Source organism: Plecotus auritus, assembly GCF_963455305.1.
Source record: "Plecotus auritus genome assembly, chromosome: 4".
Taxonomy (NCBI): Eukaryota; Metazoa; Chordata; class Mammalia; order Chiroptera; family Vespertilionidae; genus Plecotus; species Plecotus auritus.
Window position 1 is genome coordinate 150,764,522 of NC_137775.1, and position 26,691 is coordinate 150,791,212.

The 26,691-nt window shown below is 39.3% G+C and overlaps 1 protein-coding gene across 3 annotated transcripts in view; it reads right to left on the reverse strand.

Moving 5' to 3' along the window:
- LHFPL3 (LHFPL tetraspan subfamily member 3) overlaps positions 1-25,271 on the reverse strand; it is a 529,678-nt gene extending 504,407 nt beyond the window's left edge. The window contains exon 1 of one of the 3 annotated variants that reach the window (XM_080665922.1): positions 24,471-25,271. In XM_080665922.1, the coding sequence (XP_080522048.1) occupies positions 24,471-24,903 (433 nt within the window). In that variant the 5' untranslated portion in view covers positions 24,904-25,271. The remainder of the gene's footprint in view (positions 1-24,470) is intronic. The other 2 variants (XM_080665921.1, XM_080665923.1) reach the window with 2 other exon arrangements.
- Positions 25,272-26,691: the final 1,420 nt, after the last annotated feature.

The following is a 26,691-nucleotide window of genomic DNA, read 5'->3' on the forward strand; positions in this document are numbered from 1 at the left end:
GGCTTTCCACTAATTTCAGGTCCAAGAAACTTCTCCAGTCACTTAAGACATGCTACAGTTATTTCTGAGGATGGGTTCACAAGGCTTGGGGGAAGGGAGCTTCAGTGGAAGAGAATTTACTATTTTATTTATACAAATTTTATGAGCTTGATTTCCTTTGTTTAGAAATTTCTGTGAGTAGGAAGTCACATCTGATTTATCCTTTTATAGATATATTAATGTACGGTGGGAGCCTGAAAAACATCCACACATAAACTGGCAGACAACAAGCATTTGTTAACAAAGATCAAAAGTGATTTCTAAAAGCTAATTTAGTTTCAAGTTACTCTGGTGGTGGCAGAGTGTCTGGGTCAGAGAAAGCTAGAATTCATCTGGACACTGCTCCATACATAGACTGCATCTAAAGAACCATGCTGCTTCTAGTGCCCCATCTTAGAAAAGATATAGACAACTGGGAATGCAATCAACCCAACAACCCAGTGTGTTTGGGTGAAGGAACTATGTCATGTGAGGTACAACTCAGAAATGGAGATGTTGAGGACCAAGAAGGAAAAACACTGTGAAGAAAGAGAAACTCAAGAGCTATAATCCAACGTTTATCAGGGTGTATTCTCAAAGACAGATTACACATTGCCTGTGTGGCCATGAAAAGGAATATTACGATTAATGACTAGAAATGAAAGAGTAGAAGATTTTATTTCAATATAAGAAGGACTTTCTAATAAACGGGCATATCTAAAATTTTATAAACAATGTAAAGTATTTTTCTGTTAAACAAAACTTTACTTGTGTAAACTGACATTTCACTTCAATCATTGAAACCCGATATTGAGATGTATTTTCATTGTTAAATACATGTGGGATTTTGAAAACTTGGTTTAGAAAAAAATAAATATATATATATATCACATCTTATTAATAATTGCTTTATCAATTTATATTTATTGAGTTAATAGGATATATTATGAAAATTAATTTCACTTCTTTTTACCTTTTTACTGTAATGTGGCTACTAGAAAATTTGAAATTGCATATGTGGCTGGCATTATATTTCAAATGGACAGTGCTGGTCTAGAGAAATGGGCAACACTCTGACCATGACCTTCAACCTCTGAACTCAAACAAAGAATAGCAGTAGAAAGTTCAACTAACAAGAATATGAAAAGATGATTTTCTAAACATTAAAAATTTAGAGAAATGCAAACTAAAACATATACATACACATACTTTACACATATAGACTGACCAAAATTAGAAAATTAGAAAAATGAGAAAACTAGAAGCTTTCTCAGTGGGATGCAGAGGATACAGGGGTGCTCCTGCACAGCTGGCAGACATGTGGACTGGAGCCGGCAGGCTAAACAGCAAGCTCTCCCAATGCAAAACCAGCATATGTGTGCCCTGTGGCTCAGCAATTCCCAAACAGTCCTACATAGGTTCATCAAGAGAGATGAACAAGATGTTCACTGCAGGGTTATTCAGCGTGGTGGAGATCTAAAAGCAATCTGGGTGCCTGTCACCAGATGAATGTGGTGGGTACTGTTCAGAGTACTGTGCAACCACCAGCAACAATGGACCAGAAGTACATACAGCCACATGAATAGGTCTTCAAAATCTAGTGCTGCATGAAAAAAAATGTTTTAAATAAATAAACAGATAACTAAAAGAGAAATAAATCTATGGCAGAATACCATTTACTGAAATTAAAAATACAGGAACACAAACAAGAAAGATATTTTTATAAGAATTCATATATACAAACAAAAGGATACACATCAGACTTGTTATAATGGTTTGTCAATGGGTGAGGAAGACAATGAGAATGGAAATGAGGGAAAAGGGAACTAGCTATAAAAAATAAAGAAGAGAGAGACACAGAATCAAGCCTTGCTTTTCCACTTAATGGTGTCTCTGGACACGTCACATAACCTCTTTGAGTTTTAGTTACGTCATCCGCAAATAACAAAATCTTCCTTGAAGGAGCATTAAGAAAATAAAGGTGCTATGTATAAAGTACCCAGCACAGCACTGTAAATCCCAGGGTTCCTTCAATGGAAACAACCATTATCAATTGAATTTCATGCAGGTTCACCCTTTGAAGCACATCCTTCCTGCTCTATTAGGCACGAGTGCTCACAGCTTATTTAACACCAGACTAATTGGATACCAATGAAGAAAATAAGGCACCATGATGCAAATTTCAGGTAGCTATTTAGGATTATCCTTTACTTATAGGAATTTCTCTCACTCTGCAAATACTTCTCCCATCCAACATCTGCTGTTTATTTGCATACAAATGAATAATTTATCACTGTATCTATCAGGAACACGGACCCAAACTAAGGCCTGAGGAAACATAAATAAAAAGGACTAATTCAATGACAGAATATTAAGAAGTTCTGGAAAAAGTGCGATCCCTCCACACATTACCTGCCTCATTTAGTCTCATCTAATATGCAACATGGCACACCTTATTTTACTCCTCTTCAGTATAGTCACCTATAAGCTCAGGGAGTTTTAATATGGGAATTCCTCTAACACTGGTTACTGCCAAATATCTTACACTTCCTCACAGAATGGACTATAGTGTTACAGATATACATTATAGATATATATAGAGAGATAGATATAGAGTTAGGTATAAAATGAACAAAATGCCCAGTTTCCTGAACATGTCAGAGCTTTTAATGCATCCTCATAAATACACTGTAAACAGAAATCAGTCCATTTCAATCCATTCAGAGCACCTGAGGCATCCAGAGCTGCGGAGAGAAAACAGCCTTTCTGCATAGCCCTCACAGGCTCCCCACTGAAAGCTGGCAGCTCCCAGCATAGAGGAAAGTCACCCTCTCAGCCTACCACTCAGAGCTTTTCTACACTGTTTTTAAATGGGAGGCGGGGCCCTACTCTTACTGGAAAATTAGTGAGGAGCAAGCAACTGGTTCTACCTGGATCCCACCTACACTCACTGGACCCAGACTCTTGGCTGAAGACTTCGAGGGGGGCCCACAAGATTCACCCTACACTGAGGGGAAAGGAGAGAAAGCTGCACCCCAAGAAAACAGGCTTAATATCCTGCCTTAAGGCCATACCTCCTTTTAGATTACAAAATGCTCTGGTGAACAGACAAAATCTCAACAGTGCCTAGTATAAGACTGTAAAGGGTTTTCAGGGTATCAGAACTCCAATTTTAAGGGAAAATTAGGAGGATTAGGTGGGGAAGTTGTGCTCACCAAAGGAGACGTGCACTGTGTCTCAACTGTCTGGGAGACATGTGGACTACAAGGAAGGGTAGGATGCTTTGAGGCAAGACCTGTTTAAATCAAGCAGGGAAAGGGATTAGAGTGCTGTGAACAATAATGATAACAGGTCACATTTATGCAATTCTTATCACGGACTTGGTACTACACTAAGAACCTTACCTGTGAAAGTATTTTATATGCAATATGATTAGAATATAAACATAAAAGTAATAATTTACATCTAGTAATTCATTTGTCTTCACAAGTACAAGCAGAAGGGAGTAGTGATCTAGTTGTACTAGATTTTTAACAGAGAAAAGGAAAGCACAGACTTTCGGGATGTAGAGACCTAGGGAGGAACAGTGCCAGTCATGAAGGGCGGATGCATGGAAATTCGTAGGTATTGCCTTATGAGTCAAATCTTTCCTAATGTTAATGGCAAACAAGAGGTTGAATGTATCCTTATGGGGAGTCAATGTACTTTCTATCTTTAAATTTTTAAATTTCACATATCTAGAATAAATATTCCAAACATTTAGATGGAACCACAAAAGACCCCAAATAGCAACAGAGATCTTGAGAAAGAAGAACAAAGTTGGAGGAATCATGCTACCTAATATCAAACTATACTACAAAGTCACTATAATGAAAACAGCCTGGTACTGGTACAAGACCAGGCATATAGATTAATGGACTAAAACTGAGAGCCCAGAAATCAACCCATGCCTTTATGGTCAATTAACATTTGACAAAGGAGGCAAGAGCATATAATGAAGTAAAAACAGTCTCTTCAATAAATGGTATCGGGAAAATTAGACAGACACATGCAAAAAATGAAAATAGACCAACTTCTTACACCACACACAAGAATAAACTCAAAATGGGTTAAAGACTTAAATGTTAGACTTGAAACCACAGAAATCCTAGAAGAAAATATAGGCGGGTAAATCTCAAACATTTCTTGTAGCAATATCTTTTTCTGATCTATCTCCTGTGGCCGGGAAACAAAAGAAAAAATATACAAATGGAACTACATCAAACTAAAAAGTGTTTGCACAGCAAAGAAAACTATCAACAAAATGAAAAGACAACTCAATGAATGGGAGAACATATTCGCTAATACATCTGACAAGGGGTTAATGTACAAAATTTATGAAGAACTTATAAAACTCAACACCCAAAAAGCAAACAATGCAATTTAAAAATGGGCAAAGATCCTGAATAGACACTTCTCCAAAGAGGACATACAGATGGTCAACAGATACATGAAAAGATGCTCAATGTCACTAATCATCAGAGAAATGCAAATTAAAACCACAATGAGATATCATACCTATTAGAATGGCTATCATCAATAAATCAACAAACAACAACTGTTGGAGAAAAGGAAACTCTTGTGCACTGTTGGTGAGAATACAGATTGGTACAGTCACTGTGGAAAGTAGTATTGAGTTACCTCAAAAATTAAAAATGTAACTGCCTGATGATCCAGCAGTTCCACTTGTGGGAATTTATCTGAAGAAACCCAAAACTCTAATTCGAAAGACTATATGCACCCCAGTGTTCCTTGTAGCATATTTATAACAGCCAAGATGTGAAAGCAGCCTAAGTGTCCATCAGTAGATGAGTGGATAAAACAGCCATGGTATATTTACACAACAGACTACTACTCAGGCATAAAAAGGAAGAAAATTTTACCTTTCCCAACAACATGGATGGACCTGGAGAACATTGTACTGAGTAGAAATAAGCCAGGCATAAAAAGACAGATACCGTATGATTTCACTCATAAATAGAACTTAATGAGCAAACTGAACTAATAAGCAAAATAGAGACAGACTCATAGATAGAGAGCAAGCAGATGGCTTGGGGGAAGGAGAAGCGTTGGTGGAGGGATTAAGCAAAAAAGGAAAAAAAGAGAGGAGAGAAAGACAACAGTGTGGTGATTGGGGGCAGTGGAAGAGTATACAGGGAACCACAAAAGGCCCCAAATCCAATCTAATAAAAGAGTGATATGCAAATTAACCATCACTTCGCTACACCCACAAGCCACACCCACCAGCCAATCAGGAGCGAATATGCAAATAAACCCAACCAAGATGGCTATGGCCACAGAGAGCAGGAGGGAGGCTTGGGTTTCCCCGGCAATGGAGGAAGCCAAGCTTTCCGCCTGCCCTTGCCGGCCTAGGCCTCCACTCAAGGCTACGAAGTTTCAATGATAGAAGATACATAAACCCAAACAGAAATGGTGGCAGCCACAGAGCTGGAAAGAGCAGGAGGCTAGGGTTGCCCCCAGCAATGGAGGAAGCCAAGCTTTCCACACACCCTGGCCGGCCCAGGTCTCGCTTAAGGCTACAAAGTTTCAATTATAGAAGATACATAAATCCCAATAGAAATGGCTGCCATCACGGAGCAAGCAGAAGGCTTGGCTCCGCTCCAGGCTACAAAGTTTCAATTGTAGAAGATAAATAAACCCCAGATACCAGGGCCTCCACTTGGGTCGCCAGGGGGTGTGACCGGCCTACAAACCACCACAGGCCCCTCGCCCAGGCTGCCCCACGCCCCAAGGGAACACCACCCTTCAGGGCAAACCAGCTGGCCCCCACCCATGCACCAGGCCTCTATCTTATCTAATAAAAGAGTAATGTGCAGATTGACCATCACTCCAACACACAAGATGGCTTCCCCCATGTGGTCAAAGATCCTGCCCCCATGTGGACACAAGATGGCCACCACAAGATGGTCAGCAGGGGAGGGCAGTTGGGAGGGACCAGGCCTGCAAGGGAGGGCAGTTAGGGGTGACCAAGCCAGCAGAGGAGGGAAGTTGGGGGCAACCAGGCCTGCAGGGAAAGGCAGTTGGGGGGGATCAGGCCTGCAGGGCAGAGCAGTTGGGGGGGACCTGGCCTGCAGGGGAGGGCAGTTAGGGGGGACCAGGCCTGCAGGGGAGGGCAGTTAGGGGTGACCAGGCCTGCAGGGGAGGGCAGTTAGGGGCAATCAGGCTGGCAGGGGAGCAGTTAGGCATCAATCAGATTGGCAGGGGAGTGGTTAGGGGGTGATCAGGCTGGCAGGCAGAAGCGGTTAGGGGCAATCAGGAAGGCAGGCAGGAGAGCAGTTGGGAGCCAGCAGTCCTGGATTGTGAGAGGGATGTCCGACTGCCCGACTAAACGGGCAGTCGGACATCCCTCGAGGGGTCCCAGATTGGAGAGGGTGCAGGCTGGGCTGAGGGACACACACCCCTGTGCACGAATTTTGTGCACCGGGCCTCTAGTAATAAAACAAAACAATAAATAAATAAATTTTTAATTTACTCAAAAACAGGATTTGTTGTCTATGTTTAGTCAAACTATTAACAATTAAAAATTAAATTCATAAGACTGTTTCTTGAGTCTAGAAGTAAAATTTTAGACCATGACTTAGTTTCTTTTCATCTTAATTTTATTCTAAAAATAATTTTATCAGCATGGCTTTTCATATAGTAACTTCTGATCTGGTAGGCTAGTCTCTGTTTATTGGAGAAAGAAGGCCATGAAAAGCAGAAAGAATTTTCAAATAAATATGATCCTGTAAATCCCTTTAAGACAATCATGAAAGGGTGCTAAGATTTCTTTATATTCTAAAGTCTGAAAACGACAAAATTAATAATATTTGTATGAGAAAATGCAATCAGCTTTAATGACACAAACAAAGATATATAGGAACTGGGAAAGAAAGGCGATATCCCACCATGGTCAAGAAAGACCACATGAATGAGATACGAAAATCAGAAAGAGAAGGAATTTCTGTGGACACCTGCCATTTTGTGTGGCACTGAACATGTGAGCTGACCTCACAGACTCTGCCTCAGGCCTCTGCACTGCTGACCCCACTGCCTGGCTTCTCCTCCCACTTCTCTGTGTGTCCTCTCTCACATAGGTCTCTTCTTAAATGCTGTCCTATCAGAGAGACTTTCATCAGCACTCCCTGTCATCCTTATCCTGCTGTGCTTTCTCCACAGAACTTATCATCACCTGACATATTATGTATTTAATTGTCTGTGTTTGTAAGTTCTGTGAGGTCAGAGAATCTGTGTTTGGTTCCATGCTGTATCAACAGCACCTAGAACAGTACCTATCACTCTGCAGGTGCTCAGTAAAGATTTGTGGAATGAATGAATGAATGAATGAATGAATATCCCATTCAGGCTTTAGTCTTTAGTCTTGCCCTTTATCCTTCAGGTTAACATCAACTCATAGACTCTCGATGCTAGTCCCTTTATAGTTAGTGGAGGAGGGGGAATAAGACAGTTCCATGTAGTAGTTATGAGTATGGATCCTGGAACCACACCACCTCAGTTCAAGCTTGGCTATATTGCTTTCTCAACAGCGTTGTCCAATAGAACTTTCCACAATGATAGAAATGTTCTGTTCTGCACTGTCCAGTTCAGTAGTCACCAGCCACATGGACCTATTAAGCACTTGAAGTGTGGCTAGTGTGACTGAACAACTAAATTTTTAATACCGTTTAACTTAAATTTAAATAATTGCATGTGACCAGAGTTTACTATAGATTGGACAGCACAGTTCTAGCTGTATATTCCTGGCAACATTTCTTAATCAGTCTGTGCCTCCAGTCCCTCATCAGTGAAATGGTAACACTAACAACAAAAAGAACAAATAGCACCCCATAGATTTTATGAGGATTGCATGGGGTCATATGTAGCACACTAAAACAGTACCTGGTCCATAGTGAACTCTCAGTAAATGCTGCTATTGTGGGCAAAAGCAGCTGGCTTTGCAATAACAATGACTCCTTAGATATAACAACAATATTAATTTAATATGTAAATAAACATAAGGAAATATAGGCATTTCCAAAACGTAAGATTATATCAAATAAGTGATGTCAGAAAATAGAGTAAACATAAAGGAAATCTAAAGTAGCAAGCCAACGAGTTGACAATTTTAGTTGATTATCAATGTTACGCTAATAAAATAGCAGTTGCCATAGTAGCCAGACATCAAAAAGTCATTTCAAAATCAAAGACAAGGAGCATCTTCCTAAAGAAACCTTGTGAACAATGTAACTGAACAATATCATGAAATGACTCCATTTATGTCTGGAGTTTACCATAGAGAATAATTCATTTCCCAACACTGTTATCCAGCTTTCAATATCTACTTTACAATTGCACTCGAGATTCTACATATTTTTCTTATATCTGAGGGTTTAATTTATGATTTTTAAAAACTCAGAACAGTGTGGGAGTGAACAGGGTAAATGGGGAAAAAGGGGAACATGTATAATACTTTCTACAATAAACATTAATTTTTAAAAATATATTTTATTGATTTTTACAGAGAGGAAGGGAGAGGGATAGAGAGTTAGAAACATCAATGAGAGAGAAACATCGATCAGCTTCCTCCTGCACACTCCCTACTGGGTATGTGCCCGCAACCAAGTTACATGCCCTTGACCTGAATCGAACCTGGGACCCTTGAGTCCACAGGCCGACACTTTATCCACTGAGCCAAACCAGTTATTAGGGCATAAACATTAATTTTTTTAAAAAGAACCTAACAACAGTGAAAAAGGTAAAACAATTTTTATAAGAAAAAAATTATTAAGAAATATATCTTGTGACACCACTTTATTATTGCCCTCAGAATCAGCATGCTGATGTTATTGTATTTTGAAGGAGGCTTGAATTAAATTTTTTTGTATTGTCTTTTTGTTAGCCTCCAAATAAAATGTTCTTTCCTTACCTATACAGGGTTTGTTTTTGTTGTTTTTTAATTTATAAACTCCATGCTTTTTCTTCTTCCCAGAGAATTTGAATGTCAAGCCAAATTTGCAAAGAAGTAGAAGAAGGCGGGGAAGGAGGAGGAACAAAGAGGTTTTTGGGCTCCCTGATTAGATGGTACCTGATCAGTTCTCCTCTTGCAACCATTATATAAATGTACATAAATGAAGCAGGGACAGTGGAAACTGCGCAAGATTACTGCTGCTCTGTCACATGCCAGTCCCATCTGCTTAGCTCCTTGAATTATACTGCTCTCTGTCTTTTTGTCTTTTCCTTTGTCCTCTAGATCCTCCCACCTTGCTCTGCTCTGATTGTACGGTTGTTACTTTAAAGGCTGAGAACTAAAAGAATTTCTTTTGGAGAATAATCTATTTGAAAACAAGTTTATACTCAATATGTTAGTGTTTACTTGGTTCTCTAACATTTTTATTCTTTGTATTAAGGTCAAAATTATCAAACCATAAAAATAAAACCTGTTTTCTTCGGTAGAGTTTAAATCACACAGAAATAATAAGATATTTGATTGCACTGACTCTGTAGGAAAATCACCTGTGTTGACCCTTTCTCTAAAAAGAGCAGAGAATTTGTCTTTATACCAGTTCCTAGAATAGAGCTTTGAGTTGTGGCATCAGTTGGTGCATTGGGAGATAAGGCAAATTTACAAGCATCCTAGGCACTAGATGTACAATGGTGGTGAAAACAGCCATGATCTCTACCCTCAAGAAGCTTCCAGTAAGAAGATCAAAAGGAGCTGCAATTGCTGGCTACACTTCCTGTGTGAGCCCTATTGATATCATTCTACAGATGCCAATCTCCACCCCAAAAAGAAGGCTCACAGGGCACCCACTCCCGGAAGTTCCACAACTTTCTCTCTTCTCTCACTATTATCAATCCCCACATGAACCTAGAATGGGAAGAGCTTCACCCAACAAAAATGGAGTAGCAATGAATTGACAGCTCCAAAATGTACAAGATTTCTTTTCCAGATTAAAAGAGAAATAAAATAATGAGGTCATAGGGGGTTCATATAGAACAGTAACCTACTGGGTCCTTTACTTTTTTTTTTTGTTCTTTCTGGGACTGCCTTTCTACAGTGATAAAGATGATGATGATAATGCCAACAATGATAATTGGATGCTAATACAGAATTTTTATGAGTGTTTTCTGTGTTCCAGACATGGCATAGGTACTATATTTATTCTTGTTTCACAGATGAGGAACCTAAGGCACAGAGAGGCTAAAAAACTGTCCCTAGGTCACACCATGGCCTTGTAAATGAAGCAACCACCACACAAACCCAGATGTTTCAGAGCTTATGCTCTTATCTAGTATGGTATAGCTGCCTCCACACTTTTCTTATTAGTGATACAAAATTCTTTCCAAACCTAAGAAGACCAATCACGAAGCCATCGTAAATATTAGAAAGTATTTCAGTCTCCCGATCTTCTCTAATACACATCATAGGCACACAATAAGTAATGATAAATTAATGATTGAAAGAATTTAAAAAGGCTGAGAACCCAAATTACAGTATTTCTGTGATTTTGTTTGGTATTTTTATATTAAAACTAAAAGAAATTAATTGTCTTATATGCATATGCCATTGAAAGTGGAGTCCTTCATCCCTTTGCTCCTAATATATAGTTCAGCTTAGAAAAATATGACACTAACTCACTGTGGGAGATTCATGAGTTTTGAATAGTAGGTTCAGAAATTATAATTAGTTTGCATACATCAATCCACATTTTTCTGATCCTTCTCTCTTTTAGCAATGACATAAATTGGTGACTTGGCACTTTGAAGTTTAGAGTTTATGTGGCCACAGAACTAAGCAAAGTCAACTGAATATCATCCATGGATTTACATTTTAGGCAATATGGCAGATCAGATGACCCAAAAAAAAACAAAACACCAACACAAACAAACCCTCTCAAATAGAACACCTCGAAATTCTGCATAAATATCCAGAACGTTTTTTAATACACATGGCTGAGCTCATTGTAAGAGAAATCCTTAGAGGTAAGAAAAAAGACAAAGCAAGAATCCAAAATAACAGCTGAACAGTAAAGCTGACACTGACCTTGGTGGCACCAACTGAATGTTAGTGTTTAGAGTTTTTACTCATCTTTTTCATTATACACATTTAAAAATTATATTATTACAATAGCAATTACTAGAATAAATGGGAGAGTTATTTGGGAACATCTACATGTAAACTTTGCAAAAACATTTATTATATTTACTTCATATCAGAAAAATAGAATATTAAATATATTGAATATACATTCAAGATTAAATATTCTGACTTTGTATAAACCATGCCACCATAATATTTGTAAATATTTTAACAAGTAACTTGAACTTTCTTTCATGAACATCTATTTTCTTTCCTTTTAGGTTATGCTTAAGATGGTTACATGCAATTCCTAATCAAACATTTTAATGATGATGTCTTCACTCTGTATAAGCAGTTTTCTGTAAGTTTGTAGCAGCTAATAATTGATGAGCAGAAAAGAATTAAGACATTAGAAAAGAATAAGAGAATAAACCTAAAGCAAATAGGAAAAAAAGGAAATAAACATAAAAAAGCAAAAATTAATGCTATAAAACAGAAGGTAATGGAAATGAACAACGAAGATTAAATTGGCTCTTATAAAGTCTAATAAATCTGACAAACTTTTAGCAAATTGATATGAAGAAAACAAAGAAGACATCTACAAACAACTTATGTGCTTGTAAGAGTATGAACAGTTATATGCCAATAAATTTAAAAATGTAGATGAAATGGAAAAATTCTTAGAAAAATATATCTTTACAAACTAAAGATGAAATTAAAAATCTGAATGACTCTATAACCATCAAACAGATGTAATCAGTAGTTTCAAAAATTCCTACAAAGAAATATGAAGCCCAGTTTTATAAAATAGTTCTATAAAACGCACAAGGAACAGATTATTCCAATAGCACATAAATGCTTTCAAAAACTCAAAAAGAGACTTCTCAACTACTTTTATGAGTCTTATATAATCCTGATACCTAAACCAGAAACAGACAGTATGACAAAGGAAAAAGAAAAAGATCAGCCTTACTCATGAAAATACTTTTTAAAATATTAAATAAAATATTAGAGACTGAGACTCACAGTGTATATCAAAGTGGTGTTATTTTTTAAAATGCATGATTATTTCAACATTAGAAAATATAGCATTATAATTCATATCATCAATATATATTAAATCAGAAAAGTCATTTGATCTGATTTAATATATATTGTCATAAGAGATACAGAAAATGCATTCAATAAAATTCAACATATATTCACAATCTAAAAACTCCCTACCAATGTAGGAATATAAGAGAACTTCCTTGACCTATTAAATAGTATTTGAAAAAAATCTACTCCATATGTCATACTAAATGGTGAAATATTAAAAGCATTTCCTTTAAAAACAGAAAGACCAAAAGTAAAGAATGTATTACTCAGGAATGTGTACACTACTGTACATATTATATGTACATATACATTACATGTATATGTGCATTAGTATTACAAGAAATGCAGACTAATAACACAAAACTCAGTAAAGTGGCTACCTCTGCCTGAATATAATCAGGAAAGTGGGTGGCAGACACACAAATGGTCATTTTATTATTATTCTTTAAACCATACACACAAACACACACACAGGCACATACACACAAATGTAAACTATATTATTCATAAAATGTAAAATATGTGATTCATAACATGTTTGCAGATGAATGGAAATAATTCATTTTGCAAATATTAAACAAAACCAGAATGATGGCTAGGCTAAATAACATTATAACTACAATAGAAATTTAAATCACCTTCTCTTTCATTGTATAAGTTCAAGCTTGCCTTCATGTAAGTCATATTTCTACACTAAACAGGTAAGACTTTACACATTTGAGAATAAATTCTCATGTCATGATGAAACTTGGAGAAGTAAAAACTATATATGAGACTCATTCTATTACTTGAATAAATCTATCACCATTGAAACTTTAGTTTTAGGGACCACCTCTCAGTCATTAGGTTGGTTTTCTAGAGAGCTTTTGTGTAAAAAAAGAAATCAATTCTTCAACAGTGCACAAAAGAGAACAGCCCTTGTCAAATGAACTCATATCGATTGCAGAACTTTTCTCCTTTGTCCTATGCACATTAAATTAGCCCTCATCAGAGGTCCCACAGCAATGCTCGGGTGCTGTATTGAACTCCAGGACCAGTACACTTTTTGGTTTTCCGTCCTGTTCAGGCACAAACACATCAGTAGATACTGGAGCCAGAGTAAGGCATTGGGGCTAAAGAGGGGGACATTGTGTGAGGGTTAAAAATAATGTTTTTCAGTGTGAGATGGAAATAAAGGCTTGATGTTAAGCAGGAAAGTGTGCTTTTGGGAAGTTTTTCTCTAACAAACTTTCTGCACTTCAGGGTCCCAAAAGATAAAATAGAAACCAGACTGAGCTCAGGTCCCATGTTTTGACAGAAAAAAAAAGAATAGAATTTGTGTGTTTTTCAAATGGGTTCTAGTGACAAAAAGCTATGTGACAGTGCACAACTGTGTCCAATTGCAATAGCTGGGAAGAAAGCAGTCACTCATTCCTTCTTTTTGTTGTTGTTGGGTGTGTTTGGGTTTTGTTTTTTGTTTTTTGTGTGTTTTTTTTTAAGGAAATGGAGACTCGGATAAGATAGGTAGGAGCTAGTAATGAGATGAGATGCAATTTTTTATTCTGATCCTATGACACATTATTTGCCTGTGGCTGGGGTCCATGTTCTGAGTTATTGTAAATATTATTTTTAAATTCTGGAAAGTCGTTAAAGTTTCCCAAGAAATGGAATTTCAAGCTCTATTTTTTTTCATTTGCAAACATGCTTGGGCTGCTGCAGAGATGCAATTATAATGCATAGTTCATGGCCACCAAGATCAAATGGCTGCTTAGAATCCTGTAGTTCTGAATTCCTCGACTTCTTTTGAATTATCCAGTGATGTCCAAGTTATTCCAAAGTGTCCATCTCCAGGCTAAGAAACAAGTCAAAATGTTCCAGCGGAAGACCATGCCAATGAGCCCTCTAAAAATGCAGGCCACTCGAGCCACAAATGTTTCTTAGAAGGTTAGGTAAGTAACAGAGACTAATTAAAAGCATTTACATCAAGGCAATGCGTTTACAGGAAAACCAAGAAGGAGCTGACTTTTTCCTTGTGGGTAAAAGGAGCTTTCCTCCTACTGCATGTGTTATGGATGCTTCCCTTTTCTCATTCTTTTTCAAGCTTCATATTTTATCCTCTACCCTCCATCCTCTAAAAAGTTATCTTACAAGTACTGTCAGGGTGAAAATGGCTCTGGGCCTGACCCTATAAAAGGCGACGTTCTGAGAAGCACAAGATGACGGGGCTGGAGCTCCCTCTAGAGCCCATCCTGCAGTGAATGGAGGGGTCCTCAGCAAAGTGAACTAAGATTTTGGGTGGATCTGCCCATTTCCCCATCCTCACTCATCTTGCTGGAGAGCCCTTTCCAGGAGACTGAAAGGTCTCAAAGAGCAGAGCTGTTTCACAATGACCTACAGGACACATGGGAGACCATCCCGCTGTGCTCACCAGCATCTCTGCACCAGCACCTCTCAAGATACTTAGTTAATAAGTTATCTTGTCAACATCAACTCTGGATATTCATCATAAAAGCGATATTGATAATATGTAAAGCAGAGACTGTTCATTTGTTCAGTTTTCAATCCAGTGGTTTAGGTCATAGTCATAGATGTAGTAATAACTGATACTCTCATTTTATAATAAGCTGATGTCTTTAAACCTGAAATGAAAATATTAATAACAAGAAACGATAGGGTTTGTCTTTTTAAGCTTCTTTAGAAAAGCTAAAGAAATTGGCATGTTAATAAAAAAACAGTAATATAATTGTCATTTGAGCATAAATTAGAGAATCTTAAATCACTGCTTTCTTTGCTTTGGGAGAAAAATAAAGATTCGCAGATGTAATATTGAGAAACAATTTTCAAAACATTACAGCTACATTTAAAACAGAAAAAAAATGCTGCTTTGGATTTATTCCTGTTATATGATGTTATTACGTATTGAGAATATTCCATTTTGCTTTTGGTAACAGTGAAGGAAAAATAATTTAGGCATTTCCACATCACTTGGGGGAACTTAAGAATGCCTAAGTACTTAGATCTTAACATAATCAAAAGTTTGGCTCACAATGCCTTTAAAACATGGTTCCCCTCCCCCTCCACAAGTTCATTCAGTTGAAATTATTAAGCAGTTTAAAATTATCTCCAAAATACATTCTTATTACTTTGAGTCATTACTCTAGACAAATAAAATGTTAATACAAAATTAAACCCTTAACTGAATATGGTGTTTGTTAGTAATGTACAATGTCCATTATAGAGATGACAGTGGCATTTATACAACACTGTGCAGTTTCTAAAATGATTCCATAGCCATTATCTTTCTTGATCCTCAGAACAAGGTAGGTCTGGCATATACAAGTAGTAAAACAAAACTGTCCTTTAACTTGTACATTGTGAATTTAATCTTTCTGTCTACTAAGTTTTCTGAATACTAATCACTCCTCCAGTCCTGTTCTCTTTAATGGTGGCAGCAGTAATAATAACAGTAATCATAGCTAACATTTATTGAGTGCTAGCTCCACTTTTAAGTGTTTTACATGGATTAATTCAATAATCCTAGAACACAGAAGATAGATATTTTATTTAAGGTCTTTATATTGAGGAACTCTAACTCTGGATACCTATGTGTTTGTCTAGGATCATACCATATTTGCCTTCTACTTTAATTTCACCCTATTTTTTGTTTTTCCAACATTTACTTTGTTGGTAAATGCTTAGAAATACTTGGTTAACGGATGATATATTTTTAATATCCATAACTTGTAATCTCTTTGTATGTATCTTTAATACAATTACATAAGACTTAGAAAAATAACATGAAAAGTCAAGAGCAGTTAGATAAGTTACCCAAAGTCAACCAACCAATAAGTGGCCAAGTCAAGATGCAAATCTTACAACCAATTCCCAACTCTGATGCCTCCATAAGTTGCCAGGTCTATCATTACCCTCTGTGTGACTTGGTGATCCCATCCACCATCACCACTTTCACCACCACCATCAATAAGCAAGTCTATTCAGAGCATTTCTGCATTTGATTCAGGACACAGCAGATGATTCAGAGCCACTAATACTGACATGTGCCCTTGTCCTGTAGGATTCCCATTCACAGATTGAAAGCAATGAGATCAGAGATATAACCAGGGGACAGTGTGGGCAAAGAACCACACAGGCTCTAGGTTCAGGAACTGAAAGGGATGGGATGAGGAGTACCTTGTCACACCTAAGCATATTTGAACAGGGAAATCTGGTAAACATGTAGGCAATTATTTTCCCTGTAAATAGCAGTCCCTTCTTTCTATATCATGTTGATGCAGAATGGTGAAAGTGCATATTGAAGAATTATCTTATATTCCTATATAATAAAGAGGTAATATGCAAATTAACCCTCACACTCTATGACCAGGCTGGCAGGGGGGTTAGTGGGGGACAACCAAATGACTGAACAGCAGGCTGCGTGGGGCGACCAGGCTGGCGGGGGGGCCATGAGGGGTGACCAGGCCGGCAGGGGTAGGAGGCAGTTGGGGGCGATCAGGCCGGTGGGGGGGTGCAGTTGGGGGCAACCAGGCCGACAGGGGGGACAGTTAGGGGAGACCAGGCTGACAGAGAAGGGTAGTTGGGGGCGACCAGGCCAGCAGGGTGGGGGGCAGTAAGAGGCAACCAGGTTGGCGCGGGGGATCAGTTGGGGTAACCAGGCTGGCAGGCAGGTGAGCGATTAGGAGCCAGCGATCCAGGATTAGAGGGATGACCGACTGTCAGTTTAGGCCCGATCCCCAGGATCGGGCCTAAACCGGCAGCTGGACATCCCCCAAGGGGTCCCGGATTGGAGAGGGTGCAGGCTGGGCTGAGGGGACCCCCTGCCCCGCACGAATTTCATGCACAGGGCCTTTAGTACTAAATAAATGTACATTAAGTTGGGAGGCAAAAGAAAGTGGTAGAAATAGTGCTGCACTGGGAATCAGATGTGTATCAGATGTGTGTTAGTCTCAATTTTTCCAAGGTGTAATTTTGGCAAGACTCTTAATTTCTTTCAGACTCCAAAGCAGGAGGGGAGTCTGAATACAATTTTTAAGCTTCAATTTCTTCATCTGCAAAAATGGATATTATAATACTAAACCTGTAGGATTGTTGTAAAAGGTAAACATAATAGACTAAAGCTTTTGCAAATAGTGATTGCTCAATAGTTAGTATTTACCATTATTATTTATAATTAAGTTTTAATATCCATCCAACTTATAAAAGTGTATGAGTCAATATCCATTTGGCACTTGTTTAAATGTTTGCTTGGCTAGACTGTTGTTCAGAGATGGACCATGCCATTTTCTATAGCGTGAATGCCCAATAAAATCACACCTGGAAAAATAATTCTTCTTTTCAATAAATCCATAATCTAATTGGGGTATACTAGCAATAAAAGTCATTAATGGAGGTGAGAAAAACAAAGCAAAGAAAAATGTCTCAAATTATTTTGGTTATATATATTTTACCTACTCTACCCTTTAATATAAAATTACCTATAGAGTGGTGCAAAACTTTCACAATTTTCCAGAAAAGAGAAAATTATTTTTCCAAATTCATACTAATATCATCATTTTTCTGGAATAGTGTCTTTCAAATATTTTGACTGCAGCCCACAGTAAGTACTACATTATATATTGCAATCCAGTGCACACATGTCGATATTTTAGGAAATAAAGGTTTCATAAAACCCTTATTATCTCTATTCATATGTTCTATCTTGTTTTAATCCAAGTCTTAATGCTGATCATTTACATACTAAATTGATATCAGGACCCATCAAAGTGTCACCAACTATATTTGTAAAACACTGCAGTATAGCATTCCTTTCCCTATAAAGGTTTTCAAAAAATACCAGCTAGTCAGTACTACACTTTGTCCAGTTAACTGGTTAAAATGTGAATATTCAGTTAACTAATATTTGGTATTCCATAGATCCACAATATTGCTGGTTATTATCTGAATCTTAGATAAATTAATTAATCTAGCTTATACTATACATGTTCTTAAAATGTTCTGTAAATATATATATACCTAGGTGCTCATTGTCAGTTCCCTTTCCCCATTAAAGGCACTCTAGCAATCAATTTAGCTTCACAATCTGTAACTAGATTTTCAAAGAGAAACTATAGAATGCTTTTTATCAAATTTTACAATGACCTTTTCTTTCTTAGGTTTGTTTATTTTAATCCTCCATATTCCCATCTACCATACAAGAAGTTCAATCACCTCTCCCTTGAATACCTTGATCTTAGAATCCATTATAACTCCCGGTATGGGGGAGGGGGTGGAGCCATAATTTTTCTTTCTTGGTAATTGAGATCTGCACACAGCTTTGCACTGTAATGCGCATTCCAGCTTTCTGCTTGTCCTTTGATTATATCAAATTCAACAGGCTTTTGATGTTATCAAATTCCACAGGCTTTTCCACCTTTTTCCAATCTTTTTTATTCATACTTCATTTATTTTTGGTGTCACTCTTCTAATCCCTGTCATTCTTCACAGCTGGATATATTTGCCTGATTTTCAAATACTGATCCTTCTGACAATGATAACAGACATTTCCGGTTTTGATTTTACAGTATCACTCTTAATCTTCATTAAAACCAAAAAAAAAAAAAAGGGGGGGGACTGTACAGAGCACTCCACTCATAGACTATTTGCTTAAATAGTCTCTAGACACTTAAGTAAATGGCCCTATGATGCATTTGGTACTAAAGCTAAAGTTGAGTTTCCTTCAAACTCCTGTTTGCCACTGTTTTCTAATAGGGAAAAAATATGGAGAATACTCTTGATTGATTAAGTTATAAATGAACTCTGTTTTGATCAACAATTATTTATCATTCATTTTACTACCTTACACTATTCTTCCACTAGCTCTTTCATTGATAAGCCATAATCTAAAGACTTCATGCAATTAGACTAACTTCACTCAGCCTATCATTTGCGATCTCTTCTCCTATGAAACACCTATATACAGTCCCTACCCTACCCAAGACCTGGTTTTATTAGGCTGGAGAAGATGTCAGAATCCAGGTTTGTGAGACCAATTCAACAGTCCCATGCCAGCAATTCTATTTCAGAAAGGTTTGCTTCCTTCTTTCATTCTGTCCAAGACAAGTTCAATAAGATTCATGTCTAGACTGATCAAAAAATTATTTATCTTCTTTTTGCAAGCAACTCATTTTTCTGTTCTACTTTAGGAAAAGAGATGAGAAATTGCTCAAGATTATAGTTAGGACAATTTAACTATGAATGGTACAATGATCCTGTGTAGTAGGAGTGTCATAGAATCATGGCTATAATTTGAGAGCTGCATGATATTAATTATGTGAACATTTAGCATTCTGGAAAAAAATGGTTTTTGTTTATTTCTTTTTTCAAATTCCTCAGTGACTTTTCATAACAGCTTTATGTCTACGTCATCAAATATTTTATCTACTATTTGCTAAATGCACCAGCCTCTTGTTTTCCATTGTTATTATTTCCTTGTTAAGAATAAAGGTCAGTTCCTTGGTCTTTCCTCTTATCAAATAAAAATTCCAGTTTACTCATTATAAAGAAAAATCATATTAATTAAAGCTGGTAGTGACCCCCAAAGTTCAAATATATTATGCAAATTGCACTTTAAAATCTCCTAGTGCCCGGCCAGTGTGGCTCAGTTGGTAGAGTGTCATCCCATGCACAAGAGGTCGCGGGTTCAATTCCCAGAGATCTGAAGTTCTTTCTACTCCTCTTTGATCAGTTTATCTCATTACACCACACATAGAAGTGCATTGAGCCACATACTGCAACTATAGCTATAGGCTCTGCTGTTTCTTTTTCTTTATTTTTTTTTTAATTTTGTTCACTTTGAAAGATTTCTTAGGTATGCACATAAAATGTAATATACTGACCTGGCCATCTGGATTTTCTTTACTGGGTCAGAGCCTCATACCATACATAAGCAAAATCACTGAATAATTGTTTCATGTTAAGCATCTGATACCACATTCTGGTTAGATATGTATGTATGTGTGTATGTATTTATGGCTTATAGAAGTATATAAATATCTTGTTAACATTTTACAATGGATAAAAGCTGTTAAATGTGCAGCCTTGCACTAAGAAAAAAAAAATCACCTGACAGTATATATTATGGGTTATATGGATCCTGTCCTTTTTCACACATATTCACTCAAAATCTCACTGTTATAAAAATCATTTGTTTTGCCTGGTCAGTGTGGCTCAGTGGTTGAGCATCAGCCTTTGAACCAGGAGATCACAGTTCAATTCCCTGTCATGACACACACACAGGGTGTGGGCTCGATCCCCAGTAGGGGGCGTGCAGGAGGCAGCCAATCAATGATTCTCTCTCATAACTGACGTTTCTGTCTCTCTCTCCCTCTCCCTTCCTCTCTGAAATCAGTAAAAATATTTTTAAATCATGTTTTGACATTCACATTAATATATTTTCCCTCTACTCTTTGTCACATTCCTGTCACATTACATAAAAGTAAACAAACAAACAAAAAACCCCACCAGTTTCTAAATTCTCATTTTCAAATAATTTCCCTGTAAGTTTGGCTTAGTAAATAAAAAATTCTTAAAAGTAGAATGTGTTGTTAGGAAATGAAAACTGCCCTCAGTGGTGGTATACATTCTTTGCTCTGCATCTGGGGAAGTGTTTAAAGTACTCTGGCAGGGGAACCTCCCTCCACCCCAAAATGGTCATTCCGTAACTGAATTTAGGATGGATTAGCAGCTCTTTGAGGCAAGATCTTGCTTCCTCATACTGCTCAGCATCAGCCATTGCTAAGAACTGGCGTTGGTCCTGAATGCTGAGTTTGCAACTTGAGTAAATCCCAACCTTGTTCCCTTTTCAGAGCACCGGCATCACAGCTCCGCACACACAGGGCCACCCATCTGAGCAGGCTTGGCGGGCTCCCAGACACGTCAAGAAGAGCACATCTGCACAATGCCCAGAAAGGAGAAATGGGGAAACCTGGAAGACACATACTCCTCTGTCTGGATTGTTCCTGAAAGCACATGTAATATTCTTATGTCGTCAGTCTTTACATCAGGCATGGCCCATAAGTATAGGACCATATCCAACAGTGCGACTATTAGCTCCTAGTTCTGAAGTGTCACTCCACTGAGGTTAATAATGAGTTAGAGGGGAGAGCAAGAGGAAGAGGGCAGGTGTTCATAATATTACTGTTAATTATATAGAAGAGCAACATCATTGTCAGGTCCAATAAACAAAGTACTTTTTCTAGTTTATTGTTCAGAATCAGAAAAAGAATCATTCTTGATGTTATATTGCCACAAGAAAATCTCCTTCCTCATCACCTTAGTGTATCATTTCATATGGAATTTTATATTCTGCCTGACTTTAATTAATGATGTTACTATATTAAAATGCCTAGATAACTAAATACACAAGTTAATCATTTGACTTTCAATGAGGGTTAAACAGTCTCTAAAAAGCAAATGGTACATTAAATCTCATCTTTCATAGCTAGCACATTACACTTGAGATTAGCCTTGGAACAGTTAAAAGTATGAAAAGTCTCCTTAACATTAAAAAGGAATAGTCTAAATGCTAGAAACTAAACTTTGAAAGTAACTTATAATATATTATGTTAAATTTCTTATTAGTGTCATGAGACTTAAAAACAAAACCACATTAGCCCCATCTGGTTTGGTTCAATGGATAGAGCATCAGCCTGCAGACTGAAGGGTCCCAGGTTTGATTCTGGTCAAGGGCACATGCCCGGGTTGCAGGCTCTATCCCCAGTAGGAGGCGTGCAGGAGACAACTGATAAATGATTCTCTCTCATCACTGATGTTTCAATCTCTCTCTCCTTCTCCCTTCCTCTTTCTGAAATCAATAAAATAATAATAAAATAAGATACATTATCTAATATATTAAGAAAAACAAAACCACATTAAATATGACATTCTTCATAAATATTTTCTGTAAACCATTCCTTAAAAAAATATGTGAATATAATTGACTGATTCTTAACTACCCCATTGTCATTATCCATTCTTTTTAATAAATATACTTCATTAATAAAGTTATGACTTTCTGTGGTTTATCTAGAAATAAAATATCAAATAAATTTCAAGTAAAGGATTTAAAAAATATGCCTATAACTTAAGGATCTGTACCACTCCAGAAATGAAGTAAATGTCCTTGTATCATCTTTAGTACAAAGGCTACCATCACATTTTGCATTGACATATAGAAAACAAGGTAGTATATTTATGCAAAATTTCTTCACTAACCCAGAACAAATTATTTTTGTGTACTCTATTCCAGAAAGAGGAAAGAAAAAATATTGTAATAGTTGCAGTTTGTATTAACTTCAAAGCTGGTAATTATTTTCCAAAGACAGCTTGCTTTCTTTTTAAAAGAAATCTTTAGAAAACCCCTTTGGTTTAGAGTACAAAAATCTTATAAAAATAAAATATTTAGAAATATGTTGTTGAGAAATCACTTGCAAATTACTGTCAGACCTTTGAAAAACAATCTAATTTGAATCACCAGTCTAAATAGGTCATTTAACTTAGAAAAATTAAAATGAGTTGTACAGGGTCACCTCTTTTTCTAAAACACCTGCATCCTCAATGTCCTATTGTCTTCAAAGTCAAACAAGAATTAAGTGTCAAGAACAACTATAATACATTAATTTTTTTCCAAATCTCAACGTTAGTCTGCACGTGAAATGACCATAAAAGTTTACATTATATATGAAAACAGTGTGTGGGGAGGTGGGGGGGGGGGTGCTTCAAGAAGTTTGGAATGGAGGGACAGAAGGCAAAGCAGAGAGCTCTCACAGTTCAGGAGGATAATGGTGTGTATGTGGGGGCCTCAACTGGTGCTCTTCTCTTGCCTTTCACATGGGCACATTCACAGTTTATGGCGAATCACAAGCCGCTCACACAAACTTAATACAAAGCAAGTACTTCCATAATAGTTTAGTCTCCCACAAGCTTTTCTTATATCAAACTATCAATATAAGATCATGAACCTTCTCTCTCCTGTCCAGCACCTTTAAAGACTTAATCATCCTAGGACACTCTGGTAAACTCGGGCATCAAATCCTTACTCCCCAGAAAATCTTCCAGAGCATAGACATAACTGCAAAATCTTGAAGGTAGTATCTTTGAAGTGTGAACGCCATCAAATAAAACAAAATACACATGAGAAAAAACTGGCTGCCTAAGATATCCTTTGTTCCTCCACGCCAGACCATCCATAAAACCAAAAGGACCCCGACAATGCTGGGAAAAGAGGGTGTCAGGTGTCTGAGATGGAGTCTGCCTATAGAGGGAAGGGCACCCCGGGTGGCTGGCAGAGAGGGAATCAGCTCCATGGCAGATGGAGAAAGGAGTCAGTTTTGTTTCATGACTCTCCAAAGCCACCAGGAAATGCAACACATCCTTTCTGGGTTAAAAGTAACTTTGATGCTCAGAAAAAAATACTTTCATAGTCTCCAGCTATCAACAATCTATCACCAACAGGCAAAGAAACAGGTTTTCCTCTCTGCCCATCTCCCTAAAGCCACTTCCCAAAAATAAGACCTTGATTCTCTCAAGACCTCTCTCTGTCTAAAGATGGAATGGAAGCACCTGTGCTCTGGCAAGGACGCACACCGAAGACTTGACCTCGGGGAATTGCTAAGGAACAGTTCTAAGCTACCCTTTTCTTAAAAGGGTCAAACCCAAAACAATTAGGATGTATTCATTTCCAGATGCATGATAAAAAATTTTTTAACTGCCTGGACCAGAGAGAAACAATTCCACTCCAGCCACCACCCTTCCACACACATGGACCAACGACAGAAACCGTCCCGGAGAGGGACAGAGCAGGCTGACTCCTTCCACTACAACCTCTCCAAATCCGCTTTTCGCCCCGCCGTGTCAGCCCCTCCTGGGTGCTTCGGTACGCGTCCTCAACTCAGTTTCTCCCCGTCCTTAGTTCTGAGTGGACTCGGCCCTGCGCACGCCCTGCCTCCGGAGAGTCCTTATGGGCGGCGTCCCCGCACTTGGGAGGTTCTCAAAAGCCCCAAGACAAGACGCTCGTGCCGAGTCCCGGGAACCCCGGGGTTTCCGGCCTCCCAGGGTTCCAGCTACCCCATATCCCCACGCCTGAGCGGATTAAGTTGCTCAGCACCCAGCGGCGAGCACAGCCCGGGTCCCTCCCACTCCCGCCCCTCCAGCTCCGGCGCCCGGGGGTCCCCCGCCTCCGCGGAGGTGAGCGTGCACTCACCGGAGGTGAGCTGCATCCAGGCACAGATCTTGTACACGGTCGCCGTGTTGCAGAAAAAGAAGAGGGTAAAGCATATGATGCAGGCGATGATGAGCATCATGGAGAGGCCGATGAAGAAGGAAGCGGCTTTAAAGGCGCCGGAGGGCAACGTGGAGAAGTCCGTGAAGCTGCCCCTGCAGGTCAGCTCCCGGGAGAAGCCGTTGCCGATGCAGTAGTGGAAGAGCCCGAAATAACCGGCTTGCGGGGTGTCCACGCCGTCGCCGATCCAGTAGGGCTGGATGAAGCACACCACGTTGACGATGGCAAAGCAAATGGTGAAGATGGCCCACAGCACGCCGATGGCCCGCGAGTTCCGCACATAGTTGGTGTGGTACAGCTTCGCAGCCTCCTGAGCCGGGAGCATCGCGGCGGCGGCGGCAGCGGCTCCGGGCATTCTCCCCTCCGCCTCCTCCGGCTCCTGTCCTCCGCCTCCCCCGCCTCTCCGCGCGCAGGAGACACTCACCGAGCCGCGCGCTGCAACTCCGGTGCCTCCGCCTCAGCCCAGCAGCGCCAGTTTCAGAGTCCGCATCCTCACTCCCGGAAGGAGGGCGGGGGAGCGCCGAGCACCCCTCCGGCTCTCCTGGCACAGCCCCGCGGCCCCCCCCTTCCTCCCTCCTGGCCGGGGCGCCAGCCCTTCTCGCCACCCTCCACCCTTCTTCCCTCCGCGGCTGCAGCTGCTGCAGCTGAAGGCGAGAAATCCCGCGCGGGGCAGTGTGGAGCGCGAGCGCCCGCACCCCCACCCCGCTTCGCGCCTTCCGCCCCTCCCCCTTCGCTCCCGGTTCGCACCGCCCGGTGCACCGGGGCGTGGAGGACTTCGGTGACCCTGGGATGCCCCTCAAGTGGCGGGAAGGACTGGAGCTGGCGAAGGGGAATCGAAGGAGGGGACGGGAACACCCATGGGGATCCTGGAGGCGATCCTGGGGTCCTGGTTGGTGTTAGGGACAGGGTGCGCGAAGCGGAATCGGAGCATTTCAGCCCCGCACAGCAACGTGCTTCGACCTCTGCATCTTTGCAAAGGCGCTTGGGGCAGCGCGGCAGGTGCTGGCGAGACACTCCAAGGAAGAGCAGACGTGCGGCGCGCCCCCCCCCCCCACCCCCGACGTACTGACTCCAAGGCACTTCCCTGTTAACGACCACAGAACTGCCCCTGGCTAACTCCTAGGCTGCCTCTAGTCGACTAGGTGGAGACCAGAAGTTGGGCAGGAGCTGGCAGACAATAATTAAAAGACACCTCAAAGGGGGTCTCAGATCTGTTCAACCGGGCTGGTTTCCTCTTTGGTTTTCCCACCTCTCTGCAGCCAGATGAACTGTAGCGAATACATGCCCTATACATTCTTTTCAGTCAGGTCACTTTCCCCACAAATTCTCCCACAGACCTGCCATAGACGGGCCTTCCGAGGCATGGAAGTGACTGTCACAGAAATAGTTTGTCTGAAAACATTGGGTAGTTTGGCCAGTGTTATATTTCTTACATATGTGCTGTGCTGGGTGCTAAAGATACAATAAGGAAGATAGGTGACTTTTCAATTTTCCAGGTATTTCTCCCTGCCCTACAACCCAAAGCTCCAGTAATCTCAATTGTTTTCAGAGTAATTTCCCCTGAATTATCCATACACAGTTCCTTACATTTGCATGAGGCATTGATGTTTCTACCTGCACTTTGTGCTGTTTCCTTAGCTTAATGTTTTCTCTTTCCAGTCTTTCTATTGCTCTGTTAATAACCACTGCCTTTCAAACTCCAATTTTTTATTACCGTGAGTTACTTATTGGTTCCTTCTGATCCTAATTTAAAAGCAAAACAAAACACAGAAACAAAAGCATATAATCCCCACTCAAAACAATGGAACCAGAAGGCTCTATAACAGCAGCAGGTTTGGGTATCAAACTCATTTTGAACCATATGACCACTAAATTCTCTGAGCATAAAGGAGAGAATTCTGTTAGAATTTGACCCCAAAGTTTGCACTTAATTGCACACTTTATTATAATGCAAAAACAGATGTAAACAGTGTCTTGCCTTAGTGCCCAATCTGCCTTACTAGAGCAGAGAGAGACATGAGATACTAGGTGGAATATGAAACTACCAGGAATGAGTAAGAAAGCTTAGAATGGTTCATTTTGGGGGAAGAAGGAGTAAGCTCCAAAAGGTATTCAGCTACATAAATTACTATTATATGGAAGA